At 44.5% G+C, this 14,602-nt stretch overlaps 1 protein-coding gene across 9 annotated transcripts in view; it reads left to right on the top strand.

Moving 5' to 3' along the window:
- The window catches only part of LOC102227300 (myomegalin-like), a 46,910-nt gene that overhangs the window by 25,076 nt on the left and 7,232 nt on the right, over positions 1-14,602 (top strand). For 7 of the 9 annotated variants that reach the window (XM_023335975.1, XM_023335973.1, XM_023335969.1 and 4 more), the window contains 32 exons: positions 438-575; positions 646-765; positions 845-937; positions 1,036-1,260; positions 1,340-1,498; positions 1,593-1,694; positions 2,020-2,157; positions 2,261-2,440; positions 2,558-2,752; positions 2,852-3,034; positions 3,122-3,226; positions 3,308-3,388; positions 3,885-3,988; positions 4,090-4,238; positions 6,771-6,874; positions 6,971-7,137; positions 7,261-7,537; positions 8,112-8,316; positions 8,615-8,731; positions 8,834-9,099; positions 9,682-9,896; positions 10,092-10,209; positions 10,319-10,436; positions 10,548-10,602; positions 11,499-11,746; positions 11,834-11,938; positions 12,022-12,180; positions 12,289-12,537; positions 13,496-13,627; positions 13,701-13,817; positions 13,908-14,097; positions 14,175-14,296. In XM_023335975.1, coding sequence (XP_023191743.1) covers positions 438-575; positions 646-765; positions 845-937; positions 1,036-1,260; positions 1,340-1,498; positions 1,593-1,694; positions 2,020-2,157; positions 2,261-2,440; positions 2,558-2,752; positions 2,852-3,034; positions 3,122-3,226; positions 3,308-3,388; positions 3,885-3,988; positions 4,090-4,238; positions 6,771-6,874; positions 6,971-7,137; positions 7,261-7,537; positions 8,112-8,316; positions 8,615-8,731; positions 8,834-9,099; positions 9,682-9,896; positions 10,092-10,209; positions 10,319-10,436; positions 10,548-10,602; positions 11,499-11,746; positions 11,834-11,938; positions 12,022-12,180; positions 12,289-12,537; positions 13,496-13,627; positions 13,701-13,817; positions 13,908-14,097; positions 14,175-14,296 — 4,936 coding nt within the window. The remainder of the gene's footprint in view (positions 1-437; positions 576-645; positions 766-844; positions 938-1,035; positions 1,261-1,339; positions 1,499-1,592; positions 1,695-2,019; positions 2,158-2,260; positions 2,441-2,557; positions 2,753-2,851; positions 3,035-3,121; positions 3,227-3,307; positions 3,389-3,884; positions 3,989-4,089; positions 4,239-6,770; positions 6,875-6,970; positions 7,138-7,260; positions 7,538-8,111; positions 8,317-8,614; positions 8,732-8,833; positions 9,100-9,681; positions 9,897-10,091; positions 10,210-10,318; positions 10,437-10,547; positions 10,603-11,498; positions 11,747-11,833; positions 11,939-12,021; positions 12,181-12,288; positions 12,538-13,495; positions 13,628-13,700; positions 13,818-13,907; positions 14,098-14,174; positions 14,297-14,602) is intronic. The other 2 variants (XM_023335968.1, XM_023335974.1) reach the window with 2 other exon arrangements.

Consider the following 14,602-nt stretch of genomic DNA (forward strand, 5'->3'; position numbering starts at 1 on the left):
AGGAATTCCCATTCTACATTTTCTTTCATATAATTTATGAAACAAATAGAAAAAAAACAATAAATAATTGAATTTATCTGTGACTCTGCGAAGAGGTGATTCTGTGAATACTCAGCCGTGATCAGTCAGTAGTCTTCTGTACTAAAACAGCAGTCCCTGCATTCTCAAGAGAAAGGAGAACCTTTAATGGTCGAAATGTCCTAATTCAGTATATTTTATGACGGCGATTGAAAGCTTAAAGAGATTAGCCGTTGATGTTCTCCTGTTATCTGCAGCCTGAATGAACCACAGTAATGTCCCAAAAAGTTAAAATGTATACCTTTAAGTAGAGATTATTCTTTTTGTACACTTTATATGAATATGAAACAAAACAACGAGTTAATTACTAATTAACTGGTTTAATAAAAATAAATCTGGTTTAATATAATCTTTTTCAGAGCCTCGTTGAGGAGCAGCAGAGTCAGCTCAACCAGTACGAATGTGCGGCAGGTCAGTGCGTCAGCGAGCTGCAGAAGGCCCAGCTCCAGGTCCAATCCCTGCAGGCAAAAATCCTGGAGAGCGAGGCCAACAACATGGTGAGGCGCAGTAAAAATAGCTACATTTTAATCACACTGCAGGTCTGATTTATTTTTTTCCCATTCGTAGAAGCTGCAGGAGAAGCTGAACGAGATGGAGTGTGAGCTGCGTTCGCTCCGACAGGCGGCCCAGAGTCAGGAAAGAACCATCCAGGGCCTCACAGAGTCCATCACCACCAAAGACAGTGAGGTCCGTGTCTGCAGATGTAGAAATCTGAAAAATATTTTCTTTAAATGAGCTGACTCCTGTTTTCCTCGTCTCTCTGAAGGCCCAGGAGCTGTACCATCTGATCGAAGGCCAGAACAGCACTCTGTGCAAGCTGCAAGAACTGGCCCATCGTAACCAACTCGCTCAAAGCCAGGTGAGACCTGCAGCGTGTTTTATGTCACGTCTCCCGTCCCAGAATCCATCTGTATTCATGGTTAAGATGTGAAGCCTGATCGTTTATATTTTCTCAAGACTCCTGCGGGGATGAGCGAGTCCCTGACGCTTGGCCAGCTGCAGGATGAGCTGGTCCGGGTGCAGAGCTCTCTGTTCTCTCTCGGTCTGGAGCTGGAGGCCAGCCAGAGGAGTCTAAGACAGAGCCAAAGGCAAGGCGACGACCTGCTGAGGTTCAAGGACAGGCTCAGCTCTGACCTACAAGAGGAACTGCAACATAGGGAGGTCACAGAAAAACACAACCAGGTCAGCACGGCAGTTCACTTGCGGTTTACCCGGACACACGAGGCGCACGCGTGTGTAATCGCTCCTATTCCCGCTGCAGGACCTGCGCAGTGCTCTGCAGAAGATTCGCTCCGAGCTTCAGACCAAAGAGGCGGCTCTGAAGGAATGCGAGGCAGAGAAGTCGGCAGTGACGCAAGAGAAAGACGGGATCATTGCACAGCTCGAGCGCTCCCTGCAGGACAAGGAGAGGCAGCTGCAGGCAGGATCACACACTTTGCATTCACAAAGACACAGACGCTCATGTTCATACATTTCACGGAGCGGGTGTTGATCTTTGCTGTTGCTGTCTTCAGGATTATTGTGACATGTTGGAGTCGACAAAAAGCTCCAAGCCAAGAGATGTTCTGCTAGAGAAGCTGAGGGAGCGGATTAAGGAGAGAGACCGAGCTCTGGAGGTGAAGCAGCCACACAAACCCCTCTAAGAAAATTGCAAATATTACTCTAGACAACCATTTTTACCCTTTTAAAAATGTCAATTCGTTTTTATATCATAGAAAGCCTTTTGAGTCAACTTTACGACCTGTAATATGAATGTGGGCAAACCATTCACGCAGTTGGCTTCAGTCGGCAGTTGGAACTTAAAGATCAGAACAACAGCATATTTAAAGGGTGTTCAGTACTTTTCTTTTTTATTTATTTATGTTTATTTTTGTTTCTTATTCCAAAGAAGCACAATGTTCTGGAGTTGCACCCAATAAGTAATTGGTTTTCTGCTCGCAGCGCTCCATCGATGACAAGTTCCGCTGTCTGGAGGAGCGTGAGGGCCAGGTGAGGGCGCTGCAGCTCGCCCTCAGGGAGAAGGAGCGCGACCTGGAGAGGCTCCGCTGCATCCTGTCCAACAACGAGGAAACCATCACGGTACGCTCATCAGTGAATGTCAGAGCTGTTTTTTAAGAATGTCTTTTTCTTTTGCTATCTGTACGAATGAATCCGTGTGGGCTTGTTTTTCCTCTACCGCCAGAGTTTGGATGCTCTGGTGCGCAGTAAGGAGCTGGAGCTGGAGCAGGCAGCAGAGGCCTATAGGAACCTGCAGTGGCTGAAGCAGAAGAGCGAGGAGAAGGAGAAAACGGCTCTCAGGGAGAAGGACACCATCATCCACCAGCTGCAGGCGGCCCTGCTGGCGCGCAGCCAGGAGATGCAGGTAACGCCCAACACATCCTCTGTCATACGGGCCTCCAAAGGTGCTGCTGGTTGTCCAAACCTGTGCTACTAGTTTTACTTTTGCAGACACTGCTTTCTGTTTTGTGTACACATGCAGGATCTAACGACCGCCCTTGTTGCCCGAGTCCAGTCCGGCCCCACTGGGGTCGTAGAGGAGCTGAAGGCTCGGCTGACCCTTAAGGAGAAACTGTTCCAGGAGCTGCTGTCCGACCGCACCCGGCAGACCGACGAACACCAAGCACAGATCCTGGACCTGCTCAGCACACTCGGCTCCAAAGACCAGTACCTCCAGGTTTGCAGTGTAGATGGAAAGAAAATGCACCTAAATGCATCGATCAGAGCTAAAAAAAAAAATCTTACAAAAAATCTCACCATCCTTTATTTCTTTCAGGATTACTCGTACAGGCTCTCCTTGGTGATCACCGAGCGGACGAACGAGCAGCAGGAACTTCGCAAGCAGCTGACCCAGACGGAGCAGGAACTGAGCGAGCTGAGGCGAGAAAGAGAGAGGGAGACGGGAGGAGAGGCGGAGCGCCTACGAGGCCTGCTCAAAGAGAAGGAAGCCTTTATTAAGGTACCTGCTGATCCTTCGCTCTTTGATTTTTCCCCTCACCTTGTCTTCTACATTCCTGATCTTACGCCACGGTACACTTTGTGTCAGGATCTGATTCGGGAACAGGAGGAGGCTGTGCAGGAGGAGAGGGAGGCAGAAGTGAAGGCTCTGAAGGACGAGATCCAGCTGGTGTTGAAGGAGAAGGAGGCTCAGGTATCTTCGTCTGACCTCCAAGATGCTGCACCAAAGTCATGTTTGCGATTATTTTTACACGGAGTCGTTCTCTTCACGCAGATAGAGATCGCTGACCTGCGCTCCTCTCTGGCCCATCGGCAGATTCAGAATGCGGCGACAAAAGACGGAGCTCATCAGCAAGTAAGAGTGTGTTAATTAGAGGAAACAAATCATTTTTCCATTTTTATCCTTTTGCACAATGGCTTGTATTTGTGCAATTCACATAACTACAGAATTTGATATATTTTATTGGTATTTATGCCAAAGTCAGATGCAAAGTGCATGTATTTTGAACTACAAGAAAATTATACATGATTTTTAATAATTTCTTTTTTAAACAAAAGAATGTGGCATGCATTTCCATTCAACCCCTAAATAACTCCAATTACGCAGTTGATGGAAACTAAATATCTAGAAATTCTGAAGAGAAAAAACTTGTAAAAGCTGCAAAAGACTTGAGACTGGACTAGAGATAATCATGAGCTACTTTGTGTTTGTCTATCACATGAAATCAGAAGAAAATACATTTATGGTTGTGGAAGTAACATTACAAAATGGGGAAAAAAAAGACTTTTGCAGAGCAAAAGTCTATATATTAAAAGTCTATATATTTTTAACTTCTACTTCGGGTCTCCAGTGTGTGCTAGAGCAGCTGGTGTCTGAGTACAACAAGCTGAATGAGGCCCTGAGGACAGAAAAGAGGCTTTACCAAAATCTGACCCAGCTTAGCAGAAGTGATGGGTAAGTGGGGAGGAGGGATGCTTTCATTTCTCCAAATACAAAATGTTTTCTTTTAGGATTTCACGCATTTTTTTCTTTTCTCCTTTTTTGTTTTTCGGCAGCAACAGCAGCTCAGAGAAGATCCAGACCCTTCACACCGAACTAGACTCTGTTCAGGCACTTCGAGGGCAGCTGGAGGAGGTTCTGGCCAGGACCCGTAGCATGGCCCTGACACTGGAGCGGGCCGCTAAAAGGCAGCCTGAGTTTGGAGGTGGGAATGGCGGCGACTAGCCTCCACGGCTGCAGTCGGCACTCACTAACGCTGCCCTGATGCTCAGCACTTCAGAGTGAAAGTCTTAAAGTGAGACAGAGCTGCCTCTAAGGTCTGAGGGTCAAAGAAACGGCTGAATTCATAAAGAGAGAACCATGAGGAAGAGAGTCTGACCCTCAGCCTGGAGGCAGCTCTGCCCAGTCAGCACCAGCTCTACTCACAGAACAAGCTCTGTTCACATTAACCTCTCTGAAACAAAAAATGTGCACCTCAGAGTTTTTATCTATATCTATATATATATATTCTGTGATCATTGTGTGGATGTGTTTTCCATTGTTTCTGATAACTGCCTGCTCTGCATTGCCGTGTCTCGCCGGCTGTGCTGTTACACAGTGAAGTTTCGTCCTGTGGAGACTCTCAATCTCGCGCCTTACAGTGAAACGTCTCACCATCCATCGTTTGTTTTATGTCATTTGTGTGTTTGCATTTAACAAAGATGGCGTAGGATTTCAACTCTTAAGGGTTAACCTAAAGCTTCAGCTTTTTTTCCCCAGCGCTCTGTAACGTAAAACCTGCTTCGCTCCAGTTTTTTTAATTTTTATTTTAGTCTAACAGGTGTGCACGAAAACAGATGAAACCTATTAAATATAAGATGGTAGGTACTGCTTCATATAGAAAAGCAATGTCACTATTTTAATAAATGCATCATTTTGCAACATGTGCTTATCAGTTCTGTGTTGTAGTGAGAAATATCCAGATGTGAAACGTTGCTTGCCCGTTAGAAATTAATATCGGTAGAGGACATAATCCAGGAAACCTCATCTTTCCTCAGAGGTGGAATAAATGTCAACTTTTTTCTTTTTTTTCATAAATGCAATACAAATAAATGTACTGTTTTTTGTCAAAAGGACCTCTGGTATTGACTTATTTTTATTGTGTTTAATTAGAAAGTTGTCATAAAAATGCTACATGCCAAAAGATAAATCCACAAAATGGTCCTTGATTACCCCTCCTTAGATCCAACCTCAAAGTGATTTTCTTTTTGAAATCTTACAACTGAATCAGGTTTTCTGAATTCTGTTTTATTTTTGTAAAAGAAAAAAGATGGATCCATGAACACTAAATGAAAATGCGTTCTTGTCCGAATTAGACTTCCCTCCATCGCTTCCTGGTGCATGAAACTGTGGCATGGTTGTCCTGTTTGCATGACCGTTCTGATTTTAACACCCTGTTTCATATTCCCATTATGCAAATAAGGGATATATATACACACATCAGGCATAACATTATGACCACTGAGAACAACTAGTTATCCCTTGATTGGAATGCAACAAGTTAATATTTTGCCCTCAAATCAGGAAAAGCAGGGAAGGGGAGGATGTGATCGAGTTTGACAACTGGGTCAAAGGCTCTCTAATACTACAGCTCTGGTGGCTTGGTCCCAGTCTGTAGACTATTCAAAAATAATAATCCAAGGAAGAACATATTCAGGGGCAGATGTAAGTGAGGAGGAAAGGCTGTGGTCCAAAAAACACAAAATCTAAAGTATGTTTTTGATTTAGTTTCTAGTGCATATAAATTGGTATGCTTGGAATATGACAAAGCTAACTTACAGCAAGAAATAAAAGATTATTTTAAATTAACAATTATTAAAGACTTTGATGCTTGGACTGAGAGTGACTTATTAGGTTGGTAGTCATAATGTTATTCCTGATTTTTATAGAATTTTTGATGATATAATAGAAGTGATCATTTCTTTGCTATAAAAACTTGTATGAACTAAATACACAGAGTCTGTGGAGCCACAACATCAACAGAGTCCCACATTCAGCACTTGTCAGCGCACACAGCTCGTTGTTCAATCAATAAACACCCTATTTGGCTGTGAGAGTTGGCTGTCCTGTCGTTAGCAACACAAACACTCTCCTTACACTTATTTACAGATAAAGAAACTAACTTTTTCTGATATTAAGTGATTTGATAAATCACTCTAAAATGCTCTGAATGACTAAAAACAAACATGACTCTCACTGGACATTTCGTGACGTGTGAGTCTGTTTTGTCAGTAGGAACGAGTGTGTGCATCTATTTCCCTTTAAAGTTCCTGCTGAGTCACTTTCCACTGAACCTCTGTTTCCTGCAAAGCAAAAGTATTCTCCAGTTCCTCTCTTACTCATGGATTATTACCCACAATGCTTCAGTAAAAATGTAAGCAAAGCCATTAAATGTGGTGAGCAGTGAGTACAGACGTCCAAATCTATATGAGTCTGTGTTGATTCTAACGTTGGTCTCATAAGCACATCCACACACTCATTCAGAGTGAGTGTGTTTTTCTGGCAGGCTAACCAAACATGGCATAACATTTCCCTTCAGTCCCATGACTCCCAGTGAGGTGGTTTAGAGTTGAGAGGTCTGTGGAATGGAGCGGTGGTGCAGGAGCAAAACAAAGAACAGAAATAAAAACTTATAATTACATAACAGAACCAAGTGGAGGAAGTGGATGTTGTCCTTACATGGTTATTGTGCTTCCAGAGTTCAGCTCAGAGGAGGAGGAGGAGGAAGACGATGAAGACGGCAGCAGTGAGGAGTTCACTGACAGCATAGAAGAGGAGGATAACAGCCTGAACTCCATTCAGGTAAAAGCCCAGTTTCACTCCTTTAAAAAAAAAAAAAACAAATTTGCCTTTTCTGTTTGTGATGAGATCAAAATGGATGTTTTCCTGTCTTGTTAGGCCTCAGCGAAGCCTCAAAGAGCAGGTGATGAGTCCCGGCGACTGGTAGAGGAGACGGTACACCACCTAAAGCAGTTTGAAGAAGCCAAGAGGACTCTAGACGTTCAGCTTGAAGAAGTGCAGTCGCAGCTGGAAGAGGATGGATACGCGTCTTTATCTGACATGAGGTGTATATTTCAGAATCTCCTCAGATTTCCTGAAACTTTTTTATTTTACTTTCCTCTTCCTCTCTGTGGATTCATCATCTTTTTCTCTGGTGGCTTTGTGGTTTTTTTTTTAATTTGTTGTAGGAGTGCCTTGCAGAGGTCGCAGCAGGAGAATGAGGCTCTGAGAGAAAGTCGGGGGTGTCTGAGAGCTGGGGGGCAGAGGAGGAACACGGAGACTAAACTGAGCCGACGAGAGGAGAGGGAGAGGAGCAGTGCCGAGGAGGACGATGAAGAGTTTGAATCATCTCCAGTGGCGTCGGGGAAGCGAGGTCCCTCGAGTGTCGGCCTGAGCACCGAGTCGGGGAAGAGGCACTGCATGAGGCCAAGCTCGCTGGACCTGAAGTCCAAACAGGCTGAGACGGTAATATTTTATTCACATTTACTTTAACAGCAATTGTTATTGAATTTGTAATCCAACACAATCACAAATGGGATCTTATGTACCTAGTAAAACTCATAATCCTATTTTCTCCAGTGGTTCAGGTCACTACTAAATATGTTTGTATTCACAGGGTACTGGAAAAGTTTTCACACCCCGTGAACTTTTTTAAGTCTTGCCACTTTAAAGTCACTAACTTCCTTTTATTTTATTTTAATCTTATGTAACCAACACTAACCAGCATAAAACTGTGAGGGAAAAGATCCATCACTTTTATATTTTTTTAACAAATAAAAACAGAAAAGTGTGACAAAAGAAACAACTTGCCCCATCAGGCTTACATTTAACCATTTAGTCGTTTACCGTGTACATTTCTGGCCAATTCTGCTTTTCAAAAGAGTTCAAGTTCATAAACATTTTAAGAAATTGTTTACATATAAATTTCCAATTTTCAGTCACTTTTGGCCATCATTTGTTGTAGACAGCCAGCTATTAATGTCGTCCATAGTCTGCATATCTGAACCTGTTCTGTTGCTGAATCTCCGTCCTGTTGCAGACGGTGGAGTCCACCGGCAGTAGCAGTGAGGTGGGAGCAATTTGGCAGGATATAGAGGAGGGTCTCCGTGAGCAGGCGGCTCGTCTTCGCTCTGACCTGACCCTGAGCCTGCAGGAGAACAGAGAGCTGAAAGAGAGGCTGATGGTGTCCGAAGCCACCGTCCATGCTCAGGCCGAGCAGCTCAAGGACTACAGAGATCTGCTAAGTGAGTTTGTCATAAGCACAGTGGCATGCGCGCACATTTTACGGAGCAGGTGTGCAAATATAAAAAAAAGGGCACATTTGTGGCACTTGGAACCGCCAACTGCCTTAATAGTGTGAGGTTTATTTAAAACCACACAACACTGTAAGAGAGAACTTTTTCTGAAGGGGACGTTTCATCCAGAGGGAGAAGGGCAGGTGATCTAGCACCCCCTGGTGTCCATCTGTGACACCACCTGCATGGAAGATGATCTTATGCTGAAAAACACAATCAGCTTATGACTGTACCTGTGTTAATGCAGCAGAAACGTCCGTGCAGCAGGCCAGTAAGCAGGTGCAGGTGGATCTCCAGGATCTCGGCTACGAGACCTGCGGCCGCAGTGAGAACGAAGCCGAGAGAGAAGACGCCAGCAGTCCAGGTGATCCACACAGACCTGGCTTCTCTGAGGCCAAAATGTTCTTTCTCAACCCTTACTGATTTGTTGGGCTTCATTACGCCTCATCCTCTGTGATCCGATCAGAGTTTGACGACTTGGAGATGTGCACGTCGCTGTCCCAGCCTCAGGACTGTGAGGGTGCAGGTGGCAGCTGGTACGCCGGGAACTGTAGCGTGAAGAGAGGGGCTTACAACACGGGGGACGAGTCTGCGTCTCTCCAGCATCTGATCCAGGATCTGCGCTCCCAGCTGACCCGCTGCCACAAGGTGATCCGTGGACTGCAGCTGCGCGTCCGCTCGCTGTCCGCCACCAGCGACTACGCCTCCAGCCTGGAGCGCACGCCACGCAAGGTGACCAACACATCACCCTGCAGGATTTTGCTTGATTTTGTTCATGTGGGTGAGGAGAAGCAGATTTGGTCCTTATTCTGGAAAACACATAAAAGTAAAACAAAATTGTGAATATTAAACAAACATTTTTGTTGCACAAAGATAACATAGTTGACTGACACCATATTTCATTTGATTTTGTAAATGTAGTTGAGTAAGTTGACCTTTGATGACCTTTGGAGACATTTATGAATATCACTGAGCAAAAATATTTGCTGCACAAGCATTTCACACCAATGTTATTTAATTTGAAGAAGGTGGGAGGAACCAACTTCACTCAAGTAAAAACAAACAAAAAAACGATTTAAAACATTTGTAATTCATAGACGTTCACTTAAAACATGAATGCAGTTTTGATTAGTTATTGTTTAAGTGATTTTCTAAAACAGTTCAGTGATGTGATGTCTCTTAATTCTAATGGTTTGATGCTCGGACTGAGAACACAGACTGACCAAAGGACGTAAGTGGACATAAGGAGCTTTCCCTGAATGATATTTTGCAGTCCCCCCCTACTAGCTGCTCCGTTTGATGCCCACCTTTTAGGTCAACTGGGCGTTTGAGAGGTCGGAAGGCCCCAGTGCAGCGGAGGAAGATGAAGGATGGATGTCAGACACGCAGGGAGTCCGCTCCAGCTCCAGGCACAGCAGGGAGCTGCAGGAGCTCATGGAGCGAGTCGCGTCGCTTGAGGCTCAGCTGAAAACCACTGCTGCACAGGGCAAAGGTCAACCAGAAGAGGGGAAATGTGCCACCTGGCCTGGGTGAGAAGACATAGACTGAAGTAGGGAAAAGTTCTTACAGTGAGAACAACATATTCAATTGGGCAGATGCACTTTCTCTATTCTCTAGAGTTTATCAGCAGATGCTCATGAGTTCAGTCATAAGACTAGAAAATCATTATCTCTATTCACACAGCGGTTCACTTCAAACCTTCGGGCGTCTCTTCCTCTCCTTAGGAAGTACAACTCTCTGATCCAGGCTCAGGCTCGTGAGCTGTCCCACCTCAGGCAGAGGATGAGAGAGGGCCAGGGGTTCTGCCACATCCTGACACAACACCTGGGGGACACTACCAAGGTGCTGCAGCTTCCTATGTTTCTGCCAAATTTCTTCCATCTTCTACAACATGGGGCAGAGAGAAGACTTCATGTTTATGGTTTCATATTCGCTCTCTAACTGTCTTCAGGCTTTTGAAGAGCTCCTGCGGGCCAACGACGTTGATTACTACATGGGTCAGAGCTTCAGGGAGCAGCTGGCTCAGAGCAGCGCCCTGGCTCAGAGAGTGCTCACCAAGATAAGTGGACGTAAGAAGAACCTTTCTGTCAGATATTCAAGCAGGGGAACCATATTTACTTTTATCCCTTGCAGTTTTTGCTCCTTTAATGTGTTCCAACTTTCCTGATTCCTAATCATAGGTGAGGGGACCGAGAACCATAGTGAGAAAACAGGCCATGAGCTGCTTGCCTTAAGGTGCGTCATTTCATCGATTTTCATATTTCAGTCCTATTGTGTGTGTGTGAACGTGCACAGCCCTTGTCAGAAGTTTGTATCCATTCATCATCACCTGGGAAACTACATTGAATTTTGTGGTTTTGATGATGCAATCACGTCACTCTTTTTCAACTTCAGTGAAGTTTAAAGATATTAAAGTCGTTGCACCATTTTCAATTACTGCAGATTTTCTCTGATCCAAAAAGGGTAAAAGTTACACATGCAAAAAAAATAATAACATCACTCCACTATATTTGGTGTAACTTCAGTCATTTTCCAGAATAAGCACAAGCTTTTTTCTGTCATCAGTGAAATCTTGGCAGAACTCAGGGTGAATATTTGATCATTCTTCTGGAAAAGTTCATTTAGACCAGCTGCTTTACTTAGACTGACCTGAGCTGGATGCCTCAGCACTGGACAGAAATACTTACAGATTCATAAAACATTCACAAAAATTGCGACAACACACAAAAAGATGTATTTTAATGTTTATTAGTAGTAGGACCATTTTTTTATTCGGAAACAAGTAAAAACTTTATTTGGACTGATTACACCTGGTCTTTGATTTGTGCACCCTGCTTTATAATTTTAACCTTTTCAGCTTTTCAATATTATTTCAGAAAGCTATAAAGAATGACTCACAGCTCTGTGATTTGTTGACCTCCTGTAAGGTCACCAGCTTTAGCTCGTTAACTTTGCACAGTCCTTTCTCGTGTCCCGCCGTTAAGTTGCTGTCTTGTAACACAATGAGAAACCACATGGTTGCTGAAGGTGACTAAAAGTTAATCCGCTTTCCTTGGTTATTCCAGATACTTTAGTTGAATGAATAACCAGTAACTGGCTTTGACTATAAGTCCTGATTTTTTTTCTTGCAGGCTGAGTAAGGAGCTACAGCAGAAAGATAAACTCATTGAATCACTCCACACCAAACTCCACCAACGTCCTGAGACTCCGTCCAGCTGCCACGCCCTCTCTGAGACCACCGACCAATCGGACAGGACCTCCATGGTGTCTGATGAGTACCAAAGCAATGAAGACTCGGAGCTGTGCTCAGACATGGCAGCCACAGAGTTTCCGGAGGAGCAACGGCTCCGGCAGCAAGGCCACGCGTCACAACCAGACGGTATTCTTAAACTCTTAAACTGACTTGTTCTTTCTGCCTGCGATATGCATCGTTCTGTCCCTTCATCTTCCATACACCCTCTCCTAGTCCATCCGTCTCTCCCACCTCTTCGTGGCCTCCTCAAGGCTTCCAACAGCTGTCCCAACATGCTTTGCTCTGCCGCTGTAGGTCTGAACACTCCTGCAGGTAGAGGTACGGGAGTCACCGCAAAAGAAAAATAAAAGAAATTCTTCTTTTGTGTTTGGTATGTTTAATTTCCTGTCATTCTCCACCAGCCCCTTTCAGTGCACCCATCTCCTCCCTCTTTGTGTCCTCCGGCCCTGACGTCTGGGGTTATGAAGTCATTTCTAACCCCCGGCCCAGGGCCCTGTCTGTTGCCGCTGTTCGCCCAGAGCTGGACATGCTCTACAGACAGATGCATGAGCAGAACAGGGGTGAGGGGCCACAGAGAGTGTGACATGAGTTAAATGTTTTGGATTTGGACATTTTCACTCTGCCTCTTTCTCACTCTTCTCTTCCTGTCCACATGTGTCTGATTACAGGATTCCCCGTTCCCCAGGACAAGACCCTGTTCGGCCTTTCGCCTGGCCCTCATAACCAGCACGACCTCTCAAGCTACAACCAGCTATCCCATCATGCCTTTCAACACTACCAGCTAGGTGGCATCCCTGAGTGCCACTCTGTTAAATCTGACTCAGGTCTTTTGAGAGGACAGCCTCCGTGGGACATGGACAACTTAGTTCAGCCAACTGGGACCTTTTCTGGAAACCAAACAGCAAGCAGCCAAACAGGTGAGGCAATAGTATGGAAAAACAACTTTTTTCACTATTTGTTCCTTGATAAACAGGAACTTTAATGCAGTTTTGGTCTGGGCTAGACTTTAGAAACGACTTACAGGAGCAGTAGCCCAGAGCCATTCTTTTTTGAGTGGGTCCACAGATTTTTATTTTTTTAATGAATCTTGCAAACATTGTATTTTATATAAGAGTCACCTGCTCATATCAGGAAAGCTGTAGTAATACCTCTGGATTTTAATTCATATAAACAATACTCAAGTATTTGAAAATGAGGAAGCTATTGTCATTTTTGGGAGGCACAACATGGCGTTACTGGGCAAGGGACGTATTAAACCTACCATCATCAGTTGGTATCATCATTTCATAATTAGTTATGTATAGAACTACATGTTAATGTTCTGTAATTTGCATTAGCAAATTTTTCTTTCTTAATTTTTCTTTAGTGAATAGGGCATCAGAACGGTCTCCAGCCCACGTCCTGGAAAATCTGACTCCGAGTTTTCAGTCATTTTAGGTGATCGACCAACAGAAGAAAGTTCTCTGTTCGCACCAAAACGAAATACATTCTCCTCACTGTTAGACACGGTTATGGCAGTATCATGCTGTGGGGATGCAGACTCTGAAATTAAATCCAACTGAGAATGTGCAGAATGAGCATAAATTCTTCTTTTGATACGTAAATATGGCAGAAATAAACCCCAAGAAAGATTTGCTGGGCTCTCTGTAGAGAAAGGTGTAAATGTTTACAGGGCTCCACATACACACTCATGCCAAAGTTTTCAAATGTTTATTTATTTTTGTTTGTCTATCACATGTAATTCCAATTAAACAAACAAAAAATGTTGGTTGTGTTGTGACAAGGCGCTGAAAAAGCGTAAGTGGCGTGAACCATGTATCATGGGCTTCGTCATCCTGGAGGGAGAAACAACGCTGATGTGTTGCTTGTCTGCAGGAGTAAATTTGATTGAGGAGCACCTCCGAGAGGTGAGATGTCTCCGTCAGCGCTTGGAGGAGTCGATCAGGACCAATGAGAGGCTCAGGCAGCAGCTGGAAGATAAACTGGCCTCCACTGGGCGGGATGGAGGTAAAGCATGAGCAGGATACGTCGGAAGCATCTTTCTTCAAATTTAATGAGAATAATCATCTTTGCCTTTCAGGACCACCAACAAACATCTACATTCAGGGACTTGACACAGTCACCCAGCTTTCTAGTGAAATCAGGGTCCTGAAAGAGGAAAATCTTAGTCTGCAGTCTCGCCTACAGGCCAGCACAGGTACACATCATTGAGAAGCTTCCAAACAACACAATTAATTTTAATTTCACGAATTGTTCCCGTAAAGCTACCGGGTGTTCTTGCCTTCAGACACAAATGAGGAGGTGGTGCAACTGCGGGAGGCCGTGTTTGCAGCCAGAACCCGCCTGAAGCAGGCCGAGCTGGAGGCCGAGCAGTGGAAGGAGGAGCTGCGGCGCCTGCAGGCTCACACTCAGGACCAGGGGCAGCAGATTCACGCTCTGAGGCAGGAGCGACAGGCCAACCAGGACAAAACCAACAGGTTGCTGTCGCTTCCCACACCGGTTCTCTCGTTGTGTTTGTGTTGCTTTTATGAATTATAAAACTTCACCTCAACAGGCTCCAGCACGAGACGACTCTGCTGCAGCAACAGCTGAGTGAGACCAGAGAACTGATCCACTCGCTGCAGAGCGAACTGCATGTTTATGATCGAGTGTGCTCCAGCACCAAGGCTAACAAAGGTCAGTCTGTCATTTTTACCTACATTTTATTAAGGACATTTGAATGTCTATCTACAGTTTATTGTAAATGTCCCTTTGTTGGCTCCATCTAGTAGTAGGGTGATTAATTACAACTTATGCTTTATTTTATATTTTGCCACATTATTATCTCGATTTTACACGATACTTAGCCGAGGCATTTCTGACACAACTATACCAACTCCCAAAATGCCTAGAGAGGGTCAAAAAATCTGATTAGATTAAGACTCCAATGAAACCTGAAGTGAAAACGATTTTACTAGTAGACCAACGCATTTTCACGTATTC

This window comes from Xiphophorus maculatus, chromosome 6 (genome assembly GCF_002775205.1).
Source record: "Xiphophorus maculatus strain JP 163 A chromosome 6, X_maculatus-5.0-male, whole genome shotgun sequence".
NCBI lineage: Eukaryota > Metazoa > Chordata > Actinopteri > Cyprinodontiformes > Poeciliidae > Xiphophorus > Xiphophorus maculatus.